Source organism: Manis javanica, chromosome 11 (genome assembly GCF_040802235.1).
Source record: "Manis javanica isolate MJ-LG chromosome 11, MJ_LKY, whole genome shotgun sequence".
Lineage (NCBI taxonomy): Eukaryota > Metazoa > Chordata > Mammalia > Pholidota > Manidae > Manis > Manis javanica.
In genome coordinates this window covers 605,998-627,297 of record NC_133166.1, presented here as the reverse complement: position 1 = coordinate 627,297, position 21,300 = coordinate 605,998, and the positions used below count along the sequence as shown (strand labels likewise).

Below are 21,300 nucleotides of genomic sequence, written 5' to 3'. Positions count from 1 at the left end.
CACAGGCACTTCCAGTAAGACTCAGTTATAATTCAGAGAAAGTCTCTGTGGGAAGAGGTGATTCACCAGACCTGCTAGCATTGAAATTCTGCAAAGGAAGCCTTGGCACAGCAAAGGACCTTGGCCTTTGGAGTCTGACATGTGTTAAAATCATCCAAAGACTGCCCTTGGGCAATTTATTTACCTTGTTTCCTAATCGGTGAACAAGAAAATAATTAAATAGAAAGATGATGAATGACATAGTCCCATGGAAAATGCCAAAGCACAAGACCCACCACTGAGAGGGCACTTCCCACTAGTTCTCTCATTCCCTCTTTACCCCCCACCCCCACGCAGCCCACCTGGTCAGCGCTGGAAATACTTGGCTGCTAGGACAATGACAGGTGCCATGCTTGCCCTGCCCGACGCTGGCTTTGCCCCCACAATGCCTTTTACAGAAATTCCAAGGACCCAGAGGGATGGAGACAAGTTTTCCCAGAGACAGGTAAGGTGGGCCTTGGTCAGTGAGAGGAGGGTAAGTTGGAAAATACGGGTTGAGTCATCATGAGCGGTGGCAACCTTGGACTACCAGGTGTACCTTTAGGGAGCACATGAGGCGGCATAGAGCACGCTCACACATGCAGTTCCGGGCCATATGTGCAGTCCCCTAAAGGGGTGGGAAGCTGTTGGACGCCAAAGGACCAGAGTGGGCCAACCAACACAGTACTGCCCTTGGCAGTGATGAGTGCCCGTCCTTACCAGCTCGCTTTTCCCCGCCTCTTTGCTCCATCAGGCTCGTCCTCTGGCGCCATCTGCAGGCCGCGTGCGGAACTCCATCCGCCGTGAAGCAGCCTTTGCCCGCAGCTTCAGGCCTGGAATACTCGGGGTGGATCTTAGGGCTCTGTGTGCAGGCGTCCTGGAAGGCGGCTGCCTCCCGCGCTGATCTCATCCCCAGGATCTGAGTAAGGGAGCTACGGACTCTGAGGGGCGGTCGCAGAGGGAACACGTGAGGGTGGTGGGGGACGAAACTGGAGGGGGATGGGGCTGAGAAGTGCTGGGGTGGTTTGGGGTAGTGGAGGTTGATTGCAGTAATAATAGAGGAGAAGCAATGCCTACGGCTAAGATCACGGTGCCTGACTGGGTTGTAATCCTGGCTCTGCTCAGTGCTGTGCGTCTTGAGACCTTTTGGTTGACTGTCTCTGTGGCCACAAATCTATTGCCTCCTGCACGGGTCATTAGGAGGATAAAATCAGTTCATATTTTTTAAGTGCTTGGAGTAGGTTTTGCTCAGTGAAATTAACAATTGGCTTTAAAGGTGGTCACCATCAGGATTGGCCTCAGGTCTTCCAGCCTTACGGAATCAGGATCCCCACAGATGGAGCTCAGGAATGTGTTCAGACAAGCTTACCAGAGGATTCTGACGCAGCATTATTAACTTTGTAAAGCCCTGGTTTGAGTTTCTCAGGCAGGTCTATTGATGCCTCTGCTTGTTAAAAGGTGTGGATTACTGGGCCTCATCCCAGACCTATTGAATTTAAATATGCTAGGGTTGATTCGCAGAATTTGAGGTTTTTAAAAGCTACAATAAACCTGAACACGAAGGGGCTGGGAATCGCAAAGGGCAGACCTCTTTAATTTACAAACAGGCAATCAAGATCCCCAAGAGAGCAGAGAACTTGCTCAAGGTATCCGGCAGGGTCCTAAGAAGCTGTGAGGCTCTCAGGTTAAACTCCACACCCCCCAAAAAAACTACCTCAACTGCTGCCCCCGACTAGTCCTCTGACAAACTATCCTGTTTCCTAATCTGTGAGATGGGGGCAAAAGTCATACCCAATTCAAGGAGTAACTATCAAATGATAGCACCACCTCACTGGGAATGACGGTTGAACTAAGTGTTCACCAATGCTAGGAACCTGAATCTGAGATGCCTGCAGGCCCCTGGAGCCCTATAGCAGATTTACCTCCAGGAAGTCCTTGATAAAATAAGGCTTCTTGGAAACATGGGTCACCAGGGGAGGGAATTTGGGCAGATGGTTTGCATCAGCTGAGTCCTGAGCCAAGATCGCTGGCTTCCAGGGATTTCTGAGTCCAGTTGTATGAGAGTGGAGGCGACACCATCCAGCTCATCTCTGCATATGGGCCACAGACCTGGTCCACCTGCAGCACAGCAGGTATTGAGAGAAAATTGCATCTTGCTGGCACCTCCTTGGAGCCTCTGGAGGCTAGGTAGGGAGGGCTTTCTCCTCTCATGAACGCACTGTCTTCCTTGAGTAGGATGAACCAGGGGTCTCTAGAGAAAGGTTTAGCTGCTAGGGCTTCAGGGCTGCCCCTAAGCCGATTGCTTGAAGCATCGAGGCCCCATCCCCATCCTCTCTCAAATGAGGGCAGCTACTAAGCCCATGTGAGGGGGGCCCACTGTGCAGTCATAGGAGGAGACTAATAGAGCATCCCTTCCACACTTTTGCGCATCTCAGTACAAGCTCTGGAATAGGATGGCCAGGACTTCATCCCTAACCCTTCCCCAGAAGCCAATTCTCAGCCCTTCATGCTGCTTTTTACCTTTGTACCTCTAATGACTAGCCCCCTCTGCTTCTCTAGAAAACTACTCCCTCACCCAGCAAGTCCCAATCAACCCTCTTTCTTTGTGATACACTCCCCAGGTGGAGGCAATGGTGCTTTCTTGTTCCCAGAACATGTTGTTTGCAACTCTAAATGCAGAAGTCAGCCCACTCTGTTAGGATTTGGGGGTGGGAGAGACATCTTTCAGAGGTTCATGAAGGAGGCACTATCCACAAGCCCTGACCTTGGTCCCCCAACTCTGTCAGGCCTGGCTTTAGTGTGTGATGCATTCCTGTCTCTCCTGATCATGTGATGGTCTTCACCCCATCACGGGTTTGGCAGCAAAGTAACCCAACCACCTGCCACTTGGCCAGAAGTATTCTTGCTGCATTTGTAATAAAATGCAGGCTACTTACTACATACAGCCAATGAGGTGCTTAGTTTCAGGGGATTGTACAGTGTGTGGCCTTTTCAGGGCAAACATTCTGGCCCCAGGGATCTCAGACAATTTGAACAGCATTGGCTGAAAGTGAAGTTTCCTTGGTGGCTCAACAGACTCCTAGACTCCCTATTTTGTCACTGGTGCCCAGTTGAAGAGAGTTTGCATCAAAGCTCTCAGTACAGCCATGAAAGAAAGGGAATGCAAAGCTGGAACCCTACTACAGGCCTATAGGTGCTGACCCAGCCAGCTCTGTGCAGTTCAATTTTTTTTTTTGGCAGGGGTTTGAGGGGGAAGGGGGGACCAGTTTCACACAGAAATAGAAGACTGCCAACTAAAATGGCAGCAGGCTAATTATTTCAAGGATGTGGTTCTGTTGCTCTTCCAGTGAGCAGTAAATGAGGAGGGAGGAGGAGCATCAGCTATTAGCTGGGATCAAGGAGCTGTGAAACTCTGGAATCTGCTGGTTTTGATGCCATTACAAATGGACAGAATACACGTCACTGAAGAAAAAGATCTGGAAACAAAGCAGACTTGATCTTCTGCTATTTCCCTATGCATTTTTTGCCTTTTAATTTTCACTGTGCCTCAAATATACTTTTCAGCTAATGGCCAACATCATTACCATAATCAGTCCAAGGTTCTCTTGTCTTTCTCTCCTTTTCTTTTACTTTGGTCTGTGTTCTTCTCTACCATGTTCGGTCCCTTGCCCCTTTGTGACCTTCCCTGATATTCACCATCATGTATTGAATGAATCCTTCCACCTCACTCCTCATCTTTCAGTTGGAGTAGATTAGCATCTCTAAGTCACCATGCCAAAAGCAGAATCATTCACACACACACACACACACACACACACGTGTGCCACCATTCATAGCATACATAGCAGCTCTTTCTTCAGATGCTCTCATACAGTTAATGGAGACTTTATTCTTCTAGTTTCTCAAATGAGAAGCCCAGGAATCATCACTGAACCCTCTTTTTCTCTCATTTCTGGAAACCCCATGCATAAACCAAGCTGGCGCGTTTGCCCCTCAAAATACATGCAGTATCCAACCACCTTTCACACCTCCCTCACCACCTCCTGTGGCCGTGCCTCCCACAGCTTTGCAAGGGTAGGCTAGCCGCCTGCCTTCTCCTTCTGCGTCTGCTCGTGGGCGCCTAGAGTGTTTGCCCACTTTTAAAAAGTTTTTTTTTTTAAAAATACAAGTCAGGTTATACTGTTCCCCTGCTTCAAACTCTGGTGAGAATAAAGTTCACATTTATAATAAAACCCAGACTCCCTATTATAGCCTAGAAGGTGCTTAGTGTCAGTGGCATCATACGCAAGTGCTCTCAAAGGCATGTTCCTTTCTGGGACAAATTCTCGGTCCCCAGAGACGTCAGACAATTTCTGTAGCGCCATTCTTTACTGCCTCTTGCTTTTCATACCTTTTCATCATCTACAGATTCTACAAAGAGAATCACAAGTCCTCTTGGGCAATCATCTGTTCTCCATCTATGTATATGTTGATGCCAGTCACCTGTACCACGTCAGGATGATTTAAGGAATAGCAGTGATGTGATAAAACTTCCATAGTTCTCTTCTGATTTTTTCATATTATTTTTACCATTATACTTCTCATGTTCACTCTCTCGAAAAGCCACAGAGCACCTGAAATTTACGCAGTGATTATAGCTTCTTTGTGTATGTTTTACTTGAAGTCAAATTAGGAAAAGCTTTCGCCATTCTTCCAATATCATCAATTTTTTACACGTTACAAAAGAGTTGTTACCATTATCGCGTTATCAGCTATATTCTCCCATTCTTTAACCAGCTTTTCAAGAATAGCACCCGAACCTGAAAGGCATCTGCTCTCTATGCAGGTTCTCAAACAGTAAGCTGTTTTCTCAAGTCCCTGGCAAAGCACTTCTGATTATCAGTTTGGTGATGCCTAACCACGGAGCCCTCCATCAGAACAGTGAATTCTGCACATGGTACCGGCGCATCCTAGGAACCAGGGGTGCCAGCCCGGGCCTCTTGACTCCTGGTTGGCCGAGTCTAACGTACATCAGCCTCTCGGTGAAGTTGGCTCGTTTGCGGGCGGCGCCAAGACCCACTGGGCCCCACCGCAGAGCTGGCTGCTGCCTGCTTTGGGCCCTTTCGTCCCTGGAAGCCCTCGAAGGGCGCGGCACCCACTCCCGCGGGTTCTGGGCCGGGGCCTCTGCCCGCTCTAGGCGGGTCTGCCCGGAGGCCTTTTCCACCCCGCAGAGGCTGGGGGCCGCGAACCCGCGCACGAGGCACCAGGCCCGCGGGCCGCCGCGGAGTCCAAGCTCCGGGAGGGCCCGAGGCCACCCGCTCCTCCCACTCCGGCCCCGCCTCGCCCCGCTCCTCGCGCGACGACAGCGACGCGGACTGGCGGGGGGATCGGAGGGAAGTGGCTGCTGCGGAACGCGGATGTGGCCGCGACCCGAGGGCAAGGAGCGGGCGGCTGGACGGGACCCACCAATGGCAGGAGGATCTGGCGGGCGAACGCCTCCCGGCAGCCGCCCGCGCGACGAGGTCCACACCCAGCCTTTCCCGCCGTCCCACCTGGCCGGACGCGGCCAATCGGCTTCCGAGGAGGGCAAGGCTCTGTCCAATGAGGGAAGACAGCCTCCACAGCCCCGCCTCCCACCGGCCAGAGGCTGTGTCCCGAGCGCGGGCGTCTAGCTGGAGGGAAGTTCCCGAGAGTCCGCTGAGCGCCATCCCCGCGGATCCTGCGCGTGCCCGTGCTCCGTGGGCAGCGTGTCTGCTTCTGTGAGTGATTCTTCTGGTCTAGGGTCGGGCGTGGAGTTCCTAGAGGGTGGCTGTCAAGGGACGGCAGCTGGGACCTCGGTTGGGAGCCAAGGAGGTCTGGGTGGTGGTGGGGCGTGGGGGGGAATACAGTTCCCCATAATGGGAACCGCCTTCCTACTCCCCAGCTTCAAAAGCCAAGGGTGTTATTCCTGGCAAGGTTCTTAGAATCTCAGCAATTGTTCCAGCCAGTGTGCTGTGTGTCATTGGTGGTCGTCGCGGGGAGGGGAGTGCGGGGGGGCGGATATGTTAAAAGTGCAAATTCCATAACTGCACCCCAGACAAACTGAACTGTACTCATTGTGTGTGGAATCCGGTATCTCCTTTGTAACAAGGCCAGAGGGGGTAATTCACAGAAACAAGAGAAGTTTGATCTGAACCAGACTCCTTAAGTTACGCATGAAACGGAAATTCCCTAAGAGGGCTGTAGGGAGAGGGTTTGACGTTTGGGGTGGTTCTTTCCGGTCTTAGTTTCCTGCGTTGCTGCTCTGATCAGTTCTCAGCTGAACCCCAGAGAGGAGCCCTCTTCATTTTCCCGGAGTTCTCTGTGTATAGGTTTTACCCTTCTGTGTGCTGCCATCTCTTGCCACCTTGATGCCTAGCTGCCTCAAGTTAGGAATTCCGTGCGGCTCTCCTTGCTGCGTCTCGCTGCAGCCTTGCCTGGAATCCCCCCTGGAATCCCTCGTGCAGTCAGCTGGAGTAATCATAGCGTGCGCTTCGTGTGATGTCCGGATCCTTGCAAATCATTGTTTCATATATTGTGCCCATTTTGCTTTGTTTTGTTTTCAGTCTGAAGGATAAATTCAGTCCCGGTTACTCCATTTGCCCAGAAATCCAAGGTAATAACTGTTTTAATGTTCTTGTACCCTAGTTCTCTATGTCACTTCTGGATCTGTTTCTATTCATTCATTTCTCTCCTCGCAATGGGTCGTGTTTGCCTTCTTTTTATACTTAATAGTTTTTGATTGGATATTAGCTTTCATGTTTTGGGTGCTGGACATTTTTATGTTCCTACCAATGTTGAGCTTAGTAGGAAAGTTTACTTGGAAACAGTTTAATCCTTGCAAGTCTTGCCTTTAAACGTTTATCAGGTGGAACCAGAGTAGCCTCTAGTCTAGTGCTGATTTGCTGATTTTGCCCCACAATGGAGGCAGTACCTTTCTGAACACTCGAATATCATGAATGATCAAGTGTTCTAGTTTGACTTTTGGGAACAGAAACTGCCCTTAGCCCTGATGACTCAGAATCATTGCATCTTTTCCCTTTAGGTGGTTCTTCCCCCAGCTTCCAGTAGTTTCATCACACACGGGCACTGACCGATACTTGGCTGAAATTTCAAGGGGTATCCACTACAGATCTCCACTTCTTCCTCACTCCATGTAGCTACCACTCTCTTCTGTCTAGTACTTTGCCCTACAAACTCCAGTCACCTGCACCTCCCATACCTCTCAGCTTGTCTTCTCAACTCAGGGAGACGACCAGGCTCCGGTGTCTCCTCTCCTGCTGGCTGAAACATTCCCCAGGCAGTGCATTAGACATAGTAGGGCTTACCTCATTTATTTCCCTCTCTGAGGGATCAGAGATGACTCTACACTGCCTGATGTCCTGTGTTTGAAAGTTGTTATTTCATACATCTTGTCGGTTTTCTTTTTGTCATTTCAAGAGGAAGGATAAATCCAATACTTATTTGTCTCTCTTAGCCAGTAGCAGAAGTGAGTTATACTCTATTGCAACTCATCATGAATTCTGTGAAGCCAGAAGAGAACAAGTCACTCAGTGCTCCAGAGAATGACCAGAGTACCAGAACTGAAGTTTCAAAGGTATGTCTGCTTTCTAACAACTCTTCACTGGAGCGGCACTCTGACCAAATCACTATATTAGGATAAGCTCATAAAGAATGGCAGTTGTAATCCCTTCTCTTCCATTGTTTAAAATATATTTGGAGAGAGCATATGTGTAAGTGCATGTGCAAAATAAAATGATAATGTATGAGTTAACAATGCAAAAGGTGCATTGTTAGACTAGGTGACTAGCAGGCAGTATAGACATGGAATATATTGGAAATATAGACAGGAAAAAATAATAGTTTAATGTTTACTGTGTGCCTGGAATTACTCTTGTCACTTCCTGTGGAATTTCCCATTTAACATTTAATAAAACAATAGATATTGCTGTCATCTCTAATTTACAAATGAAGACATTAAAACCCAACTTCTTAAAGTTGCAAAAGTAGTGGATTTTAAAGCAAGGATTTGAATCTAGGCAATCAGACTTTGCAGCTAGTGTTTGAACAGCACTCTATTTTATTCAAAATATGCAAAATGGCAATCCTAAACTCAGAGTAAAAATAGACAAGTGCTTTTAGAGTGCAGAGAGAAGAATGCTTATTTCATACTACAGAAATTAAGGTAGTATCATATGAGAAAGATCTTAAAGAATGAATCATATTTCACAGGTAAGTGGGTCAAGCATTAAGAAAATGTGTGATTAAGTCATGTACACACGAAGATATACCTGGGGAACACTATTTAAGGAGACTTCAGGAATGTGGTAGGCAAATAATGCTGGGAAGATAGTTTGGTACAAGACCACAGTAGGCTTTATATCAAGAATTTTTTATTTTACCAGGGGGAAAAAAAACCCTCTTAATTGTGAAATAATAAAATGGATTCATTGGATTAAAATTACATGAAATTTAAGATTAATTTCCTCTATCATTAGCCACATTTCAAATGCTTGGTAGCCATATGTGATTAATAGCCATCATATTGGACAAAGCAGATGTCGAACATTTCCATCACTGCAGAAAATTTCATTGGACAGCACTGCTATAGATTAAGGAACTCTTTGGCTACTCAAAGTGTGGTCCACACACCAGCAGCATTGATCTTACCTGAGAGCTTGTTAGACCTGTGTGATCTGCATCTTAACAAGATACCCAGGTGATTCATATGCACCATTGTGAGAAACATTGTTCCTAAGGTACACTTCCACTAGAAGATTTTGTATTGTGAAATGCATCAGTGTTATCAGCATTATTTGCTAATATTTATTTACTTATATGGTATTGTTTCAGAAAGAGACACTTTTTCCCATGAGGAAAAAAAAAATGGATTCATTGGCTCATGCATCTGGAAAGTCCAGAGTTCAGTAGAGCTTTATTTCAGCAGCACAGTTTTTTTCAAGGACTTGTTTATGTTTTTAGTTGCTACGCTCTGCTTTTCATGTTTACCATCTGGCTGGCTTTCTATGCAGTGACAGTGTAGCTTCAGTAACTTCAGAGTTCATATCTGCATTCTTCACTATTCAGATAATGACTCTGTCCTAGTATCCCAGGAAAACTTATCTTTGCCATCTAATTGTTCCAAGCTAAATAGCTCAACCATTCCTGCACAAAATCTGTGGTTAAGGAGGCACTTAACAGCAGTCAAAATCTATTCCTGAGCTGGTATAAATTCATTTCCAAACACATTTATGCCTACTAAAAAAAATGGATAAAACTGAAAAAGGCCTTGTCTCAGCAATAAGGCAAAATTAGCTTTATAGTATACAGGCAGAACATTACAGAAAACTATAAAACAATATCCCTAAACTTAGATGAAATGCAAAAACTCTACTGCTTCATGACTAAGTGAGGGAAATGCCCAGGATGCAAGCTGGGTTTCACTTTTGAAAATGTATCAATGAAAAGTAAATTGGTGTAGTTACTATGAAAAATGGTATGGAAGTTCCTCAAAATGTTAAAAATAGAATAGCAATTTCACTGCTGGGTAAATATCTGAATTAAATGAAATCACCATTTCAAAGAAATATCTGCACCCCCATACTCATTGCAGCATTATTTATAATAGACAAGACACAGAAACAACCTGTGCCCACCACTGAATGAATGGAAAAATAAAATGTGTGTATCTCGGTGTGAGTGGGTGTGTATGTTTCAGTTGTTTCAGGCAGGATGTGAGTTAGGTCAGTGTTATTCCATCTTGGCCAGAGTAGAATTTCAGGGTATTGTTATTTATATTATTTCCAGGGGTTTTAGTTGTAATTAATGGGAATAATAAGTTATTCTGGGCTTAGTCCATCTTGGCTGCTACCTCCTTATTAATTAAAATATAGATATTTACATACAAGAATGTTAATTAAGGGCATCTTTAAAAATCCTACAGGAAACATGTTAAACATGAATCGTTAGAAGCATTTCCTTTAGAATCAGAGAGAACAGAGGAATGCTAACTATTACTGGCCCTATTTGGCTGGTGATTATATAATTTACATTACACTATATTGTTGATTCTAGCCAGTGTAGTAAGAAAAGAAAGATGAATAAAGATAGAATTAAGGATTGAAATGGAAGCAACAAAGCATATTCATGAAAACATTCACAGATTAATAGCATTGCCTTTTTTGAAAACCAAAATGATCTATAGACCAAATATTAGAAATGATTTTAATTTAGTAAGTTGGCTAGATTTAAGATTGATATTTACAATAAAATGCATTTATCTTGATCAATAATCGAAAAGCATAATTTCCCCCAAAATTATTTTATAATGCCTGGAAAAATAAGTTGCCTAGCAATAAATGCAAGAAATGATTTGTGAATCCTTTGTAGATAAAATTGTAAACTTTTGTTGGAAGACATGAAAGAAAGCCTAAATAAATCAGTGTTGAGATATAAGATGTTTATGAGAAGAAAAACATTATTAAGATGTCAGCCCTTCTCAAATTCATTTATTGATACAATGCAATCCAAATTAAAAGTACTACCATTTATTTTTATACTACTTAACAATATGACTAAAATTATTGGAATAGCAGAGGGCCAATAGCTAGGACCTTTCTGAAGATAAAAAGTAAAGTGAGGGAATTTGTCTTATCAGATATGAATACTTATTATAAGATAGCAGTAATTAAGACAATATTTGGCACAGATATAGAAAAATATACCACTGAACAGAACAGAGAGTATAGACAAACTCATAAAATACATGAAGATACCTTTGTATTAGTTTGGTAGGGCAACTGTAGCAGAAGACCACAAACTGGATTGCTTAAACAACAGAAATGTATTATCTCAGAGTTCTGGAGGTTCAAAGTCCAAGTTCAAGGTGGCAGTAGGGCTAAGGTCTTCTGAGGTTTGGGAAGGAAGGATCTGTCCAAGACCTCTCTCCTTGATTTGTAGATGGTCATCTTTTTCCTGTGTCCCTTCACAATGTCTTCTTTTATGTACGTCCCTTCTATAAAGACATCAGTCATATGAGGTTAAGGGCCCATCCTACTCCAGTATGACCTCATCTTAATTAATTACATTTACCACCACCCTATTTCCAGATAAAGGTCAGGTTCTGGGGATTAGTGCTGCAACATACCAATTTTGGGGTGACCCAGTTCAGTCCATAATCTTACGTGGCAAAACTGGCAGCACAGATCAGTGTAGAGAGGATGAACAATTCAATGAATAGTAGTGGGACAATTAGTCATCCCTTTAGGAAAAATAAAAAGTGAAAACTCCCTCAGGCCATATGCAAAAAATAATTCCAGATGAAAGACTTGAAGGGGAAAGCACCTTTACAATTTCTATGGGGAAAAAAACTAGATTATTTGTAGTCTACGAAAGGTAATCTTATGACATTAAAAGGTCAATAAATTTGACATTAAAATTAAGAACTTCTGTTCTTGAATAACAACTAATAGAATGAAAAAGAACCAAGCCTCAATCTATGAGAATGTATGTTTGACACATTTGTGTCTAGAATACATAAAGTACTTTCATAATAAAAAGAAAAATAATCCAAATCAAAACAGGCAAAAGACATGAATAGGCATAAACATAAACATGAATTCAACCCTATTAGTAATTAAACTACAATAAGATGCTATTTTCTAACCACAAGATTGGTAAGCATTAAAAATTGAGCAATGCCAGGTTTTGATGAGGATGTAGAAGTAATGAGAACACTTATTTCCCACTCCTGGTATAACCATTTTGTAAACAATTTGGCAATAGTTCATAAAGGTAAGTATGCATATATCCCAAAGTTGAGCATTTCCACTCCTGAGTCTATACCTGAGAGACTCTCTTGCACATATGCACCAGGAAACATATTCAAGGGTATTCACAGCAGAACTGTACCACTGTTTTAGTAGAAAACTGGAAACAACTGAAATGTGCATAAACAGTTAATTTCTTCAAATAATTCTGTTTAACTGTGAAAGTGAATATAGAACTCCATCATCTAGAATGAACCTCAAAAACGTAGTGAAACGAATCACAGAACACATTCCATAGGATGCATTTATATAAAATCAAATCAAGGAAAAATAAACAGTATGCTTATGTTTTTACTATACATGTGTATATCCCTAAAAAAATGTAAAGTAACAATAATTCTAAAATAAATTCAGGATTAGTGGTTGTCTATGAGAATGAGAAAGGGAGATAAGATAAAGGAAGGGTATACTGAAGCTTCTAATGAATGTAATATGCTTGTTCTTAAGCTGGGTGATAGCATACATGTTTATTATTATTATTCAAAATATAGGATATGTCAATATACTGCTTTTGCATGTATGTGTTTTGTAGTTTTAAGAAATGATATCGAAGATAAAAAAGAGGAAGAAACAAGATGATTTGCAGGGTGCTAGCTTAGGTGGTTAAGTGGGTAATGCCACCATTTAAATAGACTTAGGAAAAACAAGAAGGGAAAGACTTGGAGTAAGTTTTATGCTTTTGGTTTTGAAAATGTTGAAGGTGAAATGCCTCTGATGTATTCAGGAGTAGATATCAAACAGGCCACAAAATATTAATATCTGGAGCTCAAATGTCCTTGCCTATGCAGATTTGGACAATAAGTAGTAGGTGAAAACATGAAGGAACAGGAAAGCACCATGAGAAGAAGATACTCACCATGCCTAAAATCTGACTCATTCCATTGTACCTGCCCCTTAAATAAAGCAAACCCTGCTATCCCTGCTGACTTTACTCTCACCAGCTTTGTTCTCCTATTCATATAGACCAGGTCTGGGATTTCAGATTCCATAAATAATTCCCATCCAAGTTCTGTTGACTCCTATAGTGTAATATTTTCTATTAATGTCCTTGTTTTCATCAGATAGTTCCTGTTGCCATCATTCCTGTTGCCATCAGATAATTGAAAAATTTTCCTAGGCTTTTGACAACTGATTGTATATATCTGTTTGAATAGGTGTATTTATTTGTATATAAATGTATATATTTATTTGTATTTCTCTACAATCCTATAATTTATCAATCATTTCAGTATACAGTATATTTCCTTAGTGCTGTTGAAACCGGGTAGAGAATTGAACCCAAACAGGTATTTAATTGGAATTTTTGAAAAGTGATGTTTCAAATGTCCAAAAAAAAGTCCAGCTTTACTAGCACCTAAATAAATGCACATTTTAAAAGCAGTCAAATTAGATGACATTTCATCTATCAGTTAGCAGACATTTAAAATAATAGTATTGAAAACCTTTTGCAGAGCCACCCATATGGCTAATTTTCTTGGGCAGCAGGGTGAGTTGATGCAACTTTCCTGGAAAGCAGTTTGGCAGTATATATGCTGTAATGCACATTTATAAACTTAATTTCAGTATTTCTACTTTGGGGAATCTGGCCTGAGGAAATACTCATATGTGCGACAAAATATTTCATGTATAGAAATGTTTGTTAGTGTAGTAAAAAACAGGACACAATCTAAATATTCAGCAGTGGAAGGATGGATTAGAAATGATCATACTATGAAATATAATAAAGCTCCTCAAAATGTTTTCAAAGCTTAATGACACATAAAAGCACTCAGATTGTTTAGTGAAAAATAAATTCATAAGCAACATAGTATAGTTTAAGACTGTAAGATTTATATCTGCATGTAAGATAACAGAAACAAAACAAAATGTAGAAATGCTATCTCTTGTGATCAAATGATTGATATTTTTCCCCATTACTCATTATCCATTAAATTACCCAGTTTTTACCCAGAATATCTTTTATTTTTGTAATTAGGAAAACATGTAACACTGTTATTAAAGGTGGTCCTTATTAAATTTTTAATCTTTCCTTTTTTAAGGATACTGTCACGAAGAGGACATGTTCGGGCACACCTGTTAATCATTCTCAATCTGATGTAAGAGAATGTAGCAGCACTGTTGCACTTAGAAGTGAAGTCATTAAGCATGAGGCATCCCTTGAAATTCCGAACCCAAATTTGAGCACCAATGAAATATATGATTTTACCTTTAGTTTTCATGGAAGGTTCAAGAAGACAGACCATAGTAAGTTTACAGCATATGGTAAACTCAATGACAGTATCTACTCAGCTCTGAAAGCTAATGACAGTTTCAATGAAAAGGTGAAGAAGCATCTTAATAAGAGCATTATTGTTTTTGAAAAAGAAAAAATAAAAGGATATATAAATTTAGGAATGCCTCTCAAGTGCCTACCCACAGAGTCCCATTTTAAAATAACATTTGGTTGTAATCGGGAAGGTGGTCAGATATTACGCCAATATGAGAATCTAAACGTCAAATGCATTCTTTTCCACATTGTTGCTCTTGGGAAGAACACAAAGACGATTCTCAAGATCAAGGAACTTCATGAAAAAGGAGCTACACTTTGTATCTATGCCTTGAAGGGTGAGACTATCAGAGAAGCTCTTATTAAGGATGGCCGATTCCGGTCTGATCTAGATGAATTGGAATGGAAACTAGTGGAACAGCATAAGAATATTTACGAAAAACAGACCATAGTGGATGTAGTATCTGGAAAACTGTTAGAAGTGGACATTCCCCTCAAGAAAGTCAAGAAAGGTACCCATAAAGAAATTAAACAGGAGAATGAAAATACCACTGATGAAATCAGTCCCCAGGATCTGTTAGAGTCTCAGGTGGAGGTCCACAAACAAGAAGAAGATGGGGAGGCTGAAGGTGTCGAAGACCACAGAGAAGAAACTCTCCCATCTCAAAGTCTGGGGCATGATATTGAAGGTAAAAGACAAAGGACAAAATCCAGACTTAGGCAGTATTATAATAGTTTGAACAGACATTATAGGGGAAAAAACAGACGAGTTAGGCAAAGGCTCCATCTGGGCATGCCATATCCTGTTAAACGAGCTATCCAGAAGCAGGCGACTGATCTCTGGCTAAAGAATTTCCAAATATTGGATGAAGCTATAATGCCTCAATATCCAAATTTTAAAAAAGACGCACTATGGTTAAAAAATTATTTTCAGGAACAACAGAAGAGAAAAAAACTACCACCATATAAACAATTCAACATATATAAAAAATACTTAGGGAAAGTGACTGAAAATTCGACTTCAGTTGCAACCTGTGAACATCTTGTTGAACTTAGTAAGTCAGTTGGATTCATGGCATGGGACAATAATGGAAACACAGGCACTGCAACTTGCTTTGTCTTCAGGGATAATTATATCTTCACCTGTCGACATGTTGTACATCTTTTGGTGGGAAATGACACAGATCCAAGTTGCTGGCCAAATATAATAAGCAAATGTGCAAAGGTAACTTTTTCCTACAAAGAATTCTGCCCAGTTGGTGTTGACTGGTTTTCCTTTGAGCCGTGGCTTGAAGTGTCTGATGAAACTCTAGATTATGCCATATTAAAGTTAAGAGAAAATGGAAACGGATTTCCTGCAGGCCTATTTGGACAAATGTCCTCTCCACCATCTAATGGGTTGATTTATTTAATTGGTCACCCAGAAAGCCAGGTCAAAAAAATAGATGGTTGTGCTGTCATTCCTCTAAATCAACGTTTAGGGAGGTACTCAGAGCTTCTCCAAAATGAGGTGGCAGGACCTCATGCTGCCACCTATAATACTTGCCCTATGTTTACCCAAAGAAGTTTCCTATCAGAGGCTTGGTGCACAGACACAGTTAGTTATGATACTTATTTTTCTAGTGGGTCCTCTGGCTCCCCAGTGTTTGATGCATCTGGCAAATTGGTTGCTGTGCATACCTTCGGGCATTTTTATAAACGTGCAGGTATAGTTCATGCCCTTATTGAATTTGGTTGTTCTATGGATGCAATTCTTTCTGATATTGAACAAAAAAAGGAGATCTTGTACAATTTATTAACTGAAAAGAAAAATGAGAACCACAATGAAGACAGAAATAAACAGTTGTCACTTAAAGATCATCGGATTGAACCCATGGAACATTAGAAAAAAGAAGCTGCCTTCAAGAAAATATGCCAATAACGTAGAGTATTTGGGGCTGTTTCCTTTAATTATAATGAATATTCCTTCTTAATTAGAAAACTTAGAGAATCATGTGGATGTGTAAAACACCTATTAGAGCTCAAATAAAGGTATTTTTTTCTCATTGGCTTTTTGCTCATTTTTGAAACAATCTCAAGCCTCACTTAAAATACTTAGCTCACTTATACACATAGGTACATCATCCCATCTTTCTAACAGGTAAAGTGACTCTTGTTCTCTGCATAACAAAATAATGCGGAAATACACTTTTAGATATATTATTCCTCTAAAACTCAAAATTCTTTGGTAATCTTCATTTTTTACCTTTGATGCCACCTGTGGACATCAGCCTGTATTGCAAATGCCAGTAGGAAATCCCAGATGTTGAATTCTTTCCTCTTAATTCTGCCCTTCTCTGGTAGATACGAGAAGTGACTTGCTTAGTCTCCAACCCCACCCTCTCATGTTCAGAGTCTAGAATGTTAAAAGCTAATATCTCAGTCTAATGTATTTAGGGTTCTTGATGTAAATGATCCATCTAAATAGATGCATGCATTTGGAATGGAGGACATCTTTTCTGCTCCATCTTCTGACAAACAAATCATAGAAAAGTGAGTGTGCAGACATACTATTGGCCACTTTTGGTGTTGATGTCTCATCATCAGCTTAGTGGGTACCCAGGCATATCTGCAGCAGTAGCTAGAGTCAGCATTGCAGTGTTTAGTCACTCACTTTGACGGTGTGGAGAGGTATTTGTAACACCTTCCAAATCCATCTTCCTGATTGTGAATTGCAACTAAGAGGGTGTGCTTAAACTCAATAATTCCAGTGATGGCCTTCTAAATCCCACTGCTTTTTTTTTTAAGCGAAAGGAATATTATCAGAAAAGTGTACCTCCATACCTGATCATCTGACACCCTTTCAGTGATCAAAATTAAGGATATTTAAAGCATGCATTAATCGTTGATTTACAGTTAGTTTTATCCTATCAGGGAGTAATCCCCTTTCTCTTTCATTCTTTTTTTTGTTGTTATATTTAATCTACACTTACATGAAGAATATTATGTTTACTAGGCTCTCCCCTATACCAGGTCCCCCCCCCATAACCTTCCCTACAGTCACTGTCCATCAGCACAGCAAAATGCCATACAATCACTACTTGTCTTCTCTGTCTTGTACACCCTCCCCTTTCTCCCACCCCCCCATGCATGCTAATCTTAATACCCCTCTTCTTTTTCCCCACCCCCTCTTATCCCTCCCTATCCACCCATCCTTCCCAGTCCCTTTCCCTTTGGTATCTGTTAGTCCATTCTTGGGTTCTGTGATTCCGCTGCTGTTTTATTCCTTCAGTTTTTCCTTTGTTCTTATACTCCACAGATAACTGAAATCATTTGGTATTTCTCTTTCTCCACTTGGCTTATTTCACTGAGCATAATTCCCTCCAGCTCCATCCATGTTGCTGCAAATGGTAGGATTTGCCCTCTTCTTATGGCTGACTAGTATTCCATTGTGTATATGTACCACATCTTCTTTATCCATTCATCTACCGATGGACATTTAGGTTGCTTCCAATTCTTGGCTATTGTAAATAGTGCTGCGATAAACATAGGGGTGCATCTGTCTTTCTCAAACTTGATTGCTGCGTTCTTAGGGTAAATTCCTAGGAGTGGAATTCCTGGGTCAAATGGTAGGTCTGTTTTGAGCATTTTGATGAACCTCCATACTGCTTTCCACAATGGTTGAACTAATTTACATTCCCACCAGCAGTGTAGGAGGGTTCCCCTTTCTCCACAGCCTCGCCAACATTTGTTGTTGTTTGTCTTTTGGATGGCAGCCATCCTTACTGGTGTGAGGTGATACCTCATTGTAGTTTTAATTTGCATTTCTCTGATAATTAGCGATGTGGAGCATCTTTTCATGTGTCTCTTGGCCATCTGTATTTCTTTTTTGGAGAACTGTCTGTTCAGTTCCTCTGCCCATTTTTTAATTGGATTATTTGATTCTTGTTTGTTGAAGCATGTGAGCTCTTTATATATTTTGGACGTAAAGCCTTTATCAGATCTGTCATTTACAAATATATTCTCCCATACTGTAGGGTTCCTTTTTGTTCTATTGATGGTGTCTTTTGCTGTACAGCTTAATATAGTCCCACTTGTTCATTTTTGCTGTTGTTTTCCTTGCCTGGGGAGATATGTTCAAGAAGAGGTCACTCATGTTTATGTCTAAGAGGTTTTTGCCTATGTTTTTTTCCACGAGTTTAATGGTTTCATGACTTACATTCAGGTCTTTGATCCATTTTGAATTTACTTTTGTATATGGGGTTAGACAATGGTCCAGTTTCATTCTCCTACATGTTTTGCTAGCACCATTTGTTGAAGAGACTGTCATTTCCCCATTGTATGTCCATGGCTCCTTTATCAAATATTAATTGACCATGTATGTTTGGGTTAATGTCTGGAGTCTCTAGTCTGTTCCACTGGTCTGTGGCTCTGTTCTTGTGCCAGTACCAAATTGCCTTGATTACTATGGCTTTGTAGCAGAGCTTGCACTTGGGGAGTGAGATCCCCCCTACTTTATTCTTCTTTCTCAGGATTGCTTTGGCTATTCGGGGTCTTTGGTGTTTCCATATGAATTTTTGAATTATTTGTTTCAATTCATTGAAGAATGCTGCTGGTAGTTTCATAGGGATTGCATCAAATCTGTATATTGCTTTGGGCAGGATGGCCATTTTGACAATATTGATTCTTCCTAGCCATGAGCATGGGATGAGTTTCCATTTGTTAGTGTCCCCTTTAATTTCTCTTAAGAGTGACTTGTAGTTTTCAGAGTATAGGTCATTCACTTCTTTGGTTAGATTTATTCCTAGGTATTATATTCTTTTTGATGCAATTATGAATGGAATTGTTTTCCTGATTTCTCTTTCTATTGGTTCATTGTTAGTGTATAGGAAAGCTACAGATTTCTGTGTGTTAATTTTGTATCCTGCAACTTTGCTGTATTCCAATATCAGTTCTAGTAGTTTTGGGGTGGAGTCTTTAGGGTTTTTTATGTACAATATCATGTCATCTGCAAATAGTGACAGTTTAACTTCTTTACCAATCTTGATTCCTTGTATTTCTTTGTTTTGTCTGATTGCCGTGGCTAGGACCTCCAGTACTATGTTAAATAACAGAGGGGAGAGTGGGCATCCCTGTCTAGTTCCCGATCTCAGAGGAAAAGCTTTCAGCTTCTCGCTGTTCAGTATAATGTTGGCTGTGGGTTTATCATATATGGCCTTTATTATGTTGAGGTACTTGCCCTCTATTCCCATTTTGCTGAGAGTTTTTATCATGAATGGATGTTGAATTTTGTCAAATGCTTTTTCAGCATCTATGGAGATGATCATGTGGTTTTTGTCTTTCTTTTTGTTGATGTGGTGGATGATGTTGATGGATTTTCGAATGTTGTACCATCCTTGCATCCCTGAGATGAATCCCACTTGGTCATGGTGTATGATTCTTTTGATATACTTTTGAATTTCGTTTGCTAATATTTTATTAAGTATTTTTGCACCTACATTCATCAGGGATATTGGTCTGTAATTTTCTTTTTTGGTGGGGTCATTGCCTGGTTTTGGTATTAGGGTGATGTTGGCTTCATAGAATGAGTTTGGGTGTATTCCCTCCTCTTCTATTTTTTGGAACACTTTAAGGAGAATGGGTATTATGTCTTCTCTGTGGGTCTGATAAAATTCCGAGGTAAATCCGTCCGGCCAGGGGTTTTGTTCTTGGGTAGTTTTTTGATTACCTTTTCAATTTCTTTGCTCGTAATTGATTTGTTTAACTTTTGTGTTTCTTCCTTGGTCACTCTTGGAAGGTTGTATTTTTCTAGGAAGTTGTCCATTTCTTCTAGGTTTTCCAGCTTGTTGACATATAGGTTTTCATAGTAGTCTTTAATAATTCTTTATATTTCTGTGGAGTCTGTTCTGATTTTTCCATTCTCATTTCTGATTCTGTTGATTTGTGTTGATTCTCTTTTTCTCTTAATAAGTTTGGCTAGAGGCTTATCTATTTAGTTTATTTTCTCAAAGAAACAGCTCTTGGTTTCATTGATTTTTCATATTGTTTTATTCTTCTCAGTTTTGTTCATTTCTTCTCTGATCTTTATTATGTCCCTCCTTCTGCTGACTTGAGGCCTCATTTGTTCTTCTTTTTCCAATTTCGATAATTGTGATGTTAGACTATTCATTTGGGATTGTTCTTCCTTCTTGAAGTGTGCCGGAATCGCTATATACTTTCCTCTTAGGACTGCTTTTGCTGTGTCCCACAGAAGTTGGGGCTTTGTGTTGTTGTTGTCATTTGTTTCTATATATTCCTTGATCTCTATTTTAATTTGTTTGTTGATCCATTGATTATTTAGGAGAATGTTGTTAAGCCTCCATGTGTTTGTAGAATTTATTTCTACTTTTATACCTTTGTGGTCTGAAAAATTGGTTGTTAGAATTTCAATATTTTGGATTTTGCTGAGGCTCTTTTTGTGGGGTAGTATGTGGTCTATTCTGGAGAATGTTCCATGTGCACTTGAGAAGAATGTAAATCCTGTTGCTTTTGGATGTAGAGTTCTATAGATGTCTATTAGGTCCATCTGCTCTACTGTGTTGTTCAGTGCTTCCGTGTCCTTACTTATTTTCTGCCCGGTGGATCTATCCTTTGCGGGGAGTGGTGTGTTGAAGTCTCCTAAAATGAATGCATTGCAGTCTATTTCCCCCTTTAGTTCTGTTAGTGTTTGTTTCACATATGCTGGTGCTCCTGTGTTGGGTGCATATATATTTAGAATGGTTATATCCTCTTGTTGGACTGAGCCCTTTATCATTATGTAGTGTCCTTCTTTATCTCTTGTTAGTTTCTTTGTTTTGAAGTCTATATTGTCTGATATTAGTACTGCAACCCCTGCTTTCTTCTCGCTGTTTGTTTGCCTGAAATATGTTTTTCCATCCCTTGACTTCTAGTCTGTACATGTCTTTGGGTTTGAGGTGAGTTTCTTGTAAGCAGCATATAGATGGGTCTTGCTTTTTTATCCATTCTATTACTCTGTGTCTTTTGATTGGTGCATTCAGTCCATTTACATTTAGGGTGACTATTGAAAGATATGTACTTATTGACATTGCAGGCTTTAGATTCGTGGTTACCAAAGGTTCAAGGTTAGCTTCTTTAGTATCTTACTGCCTAACTTAGCTCGCTTATTGAGCTGTTATATACACTGTCTGGAGATTCTTTTCTTCTCTCCCTTCT

At 41.0% G+C, this 21,300-nt stretch overlaps 1 protein-coding gene across 4 annotated transcripts; it reads left to right on the top strand.

Annotated features, from left to right (window-relative positions):
- The first annotated feature begins 263 nt into the window (after positions 1–263).
- FAM111B (FAM111 trypsin like peptidase B) lies at positions 264–16,154 on the top strand. 4 transcript variants are annotated; one of them, XM_073215790.1, is made up of 6 exons: positions 291–484; positions 773–941; positions 4,844–5,756; positions 6,582–6,631; positions 7,493–7,612; positions 13,883–16,154. In XM_073215790.1, exons 5-6 carry the CDS (start codon positions 7,532–7,534, stop codon positions 15,992–15,994), a joined length of 2,193 nt encoding a protein of 730 aa, XP_073071891.1. In that variant the 5' UTR covers positions 291–484; positions 773–941; positions 4,844–5,756; positions 6,582–6,631; positions 7,493–7,531; the 3' UTR covers positions 15,995–16,154. The 4 variants fall into 4 exon arrangements, with proteins under 4 accessions (XP_073071893.1, XP_073071892.1, XP_073071891.1 ...); XM_017641900.3 differs by having other exon boundaries at positions 773–985; XM_073215792.1 differs by lacking the exons at positions 7,493–7,612; positions 13,883–16,154 and having other exon boundaries at positions 264–484; positions 4,795–5,756.
- Positions 16,155–21,300: the final 5,146 nt, after the last annotated feature.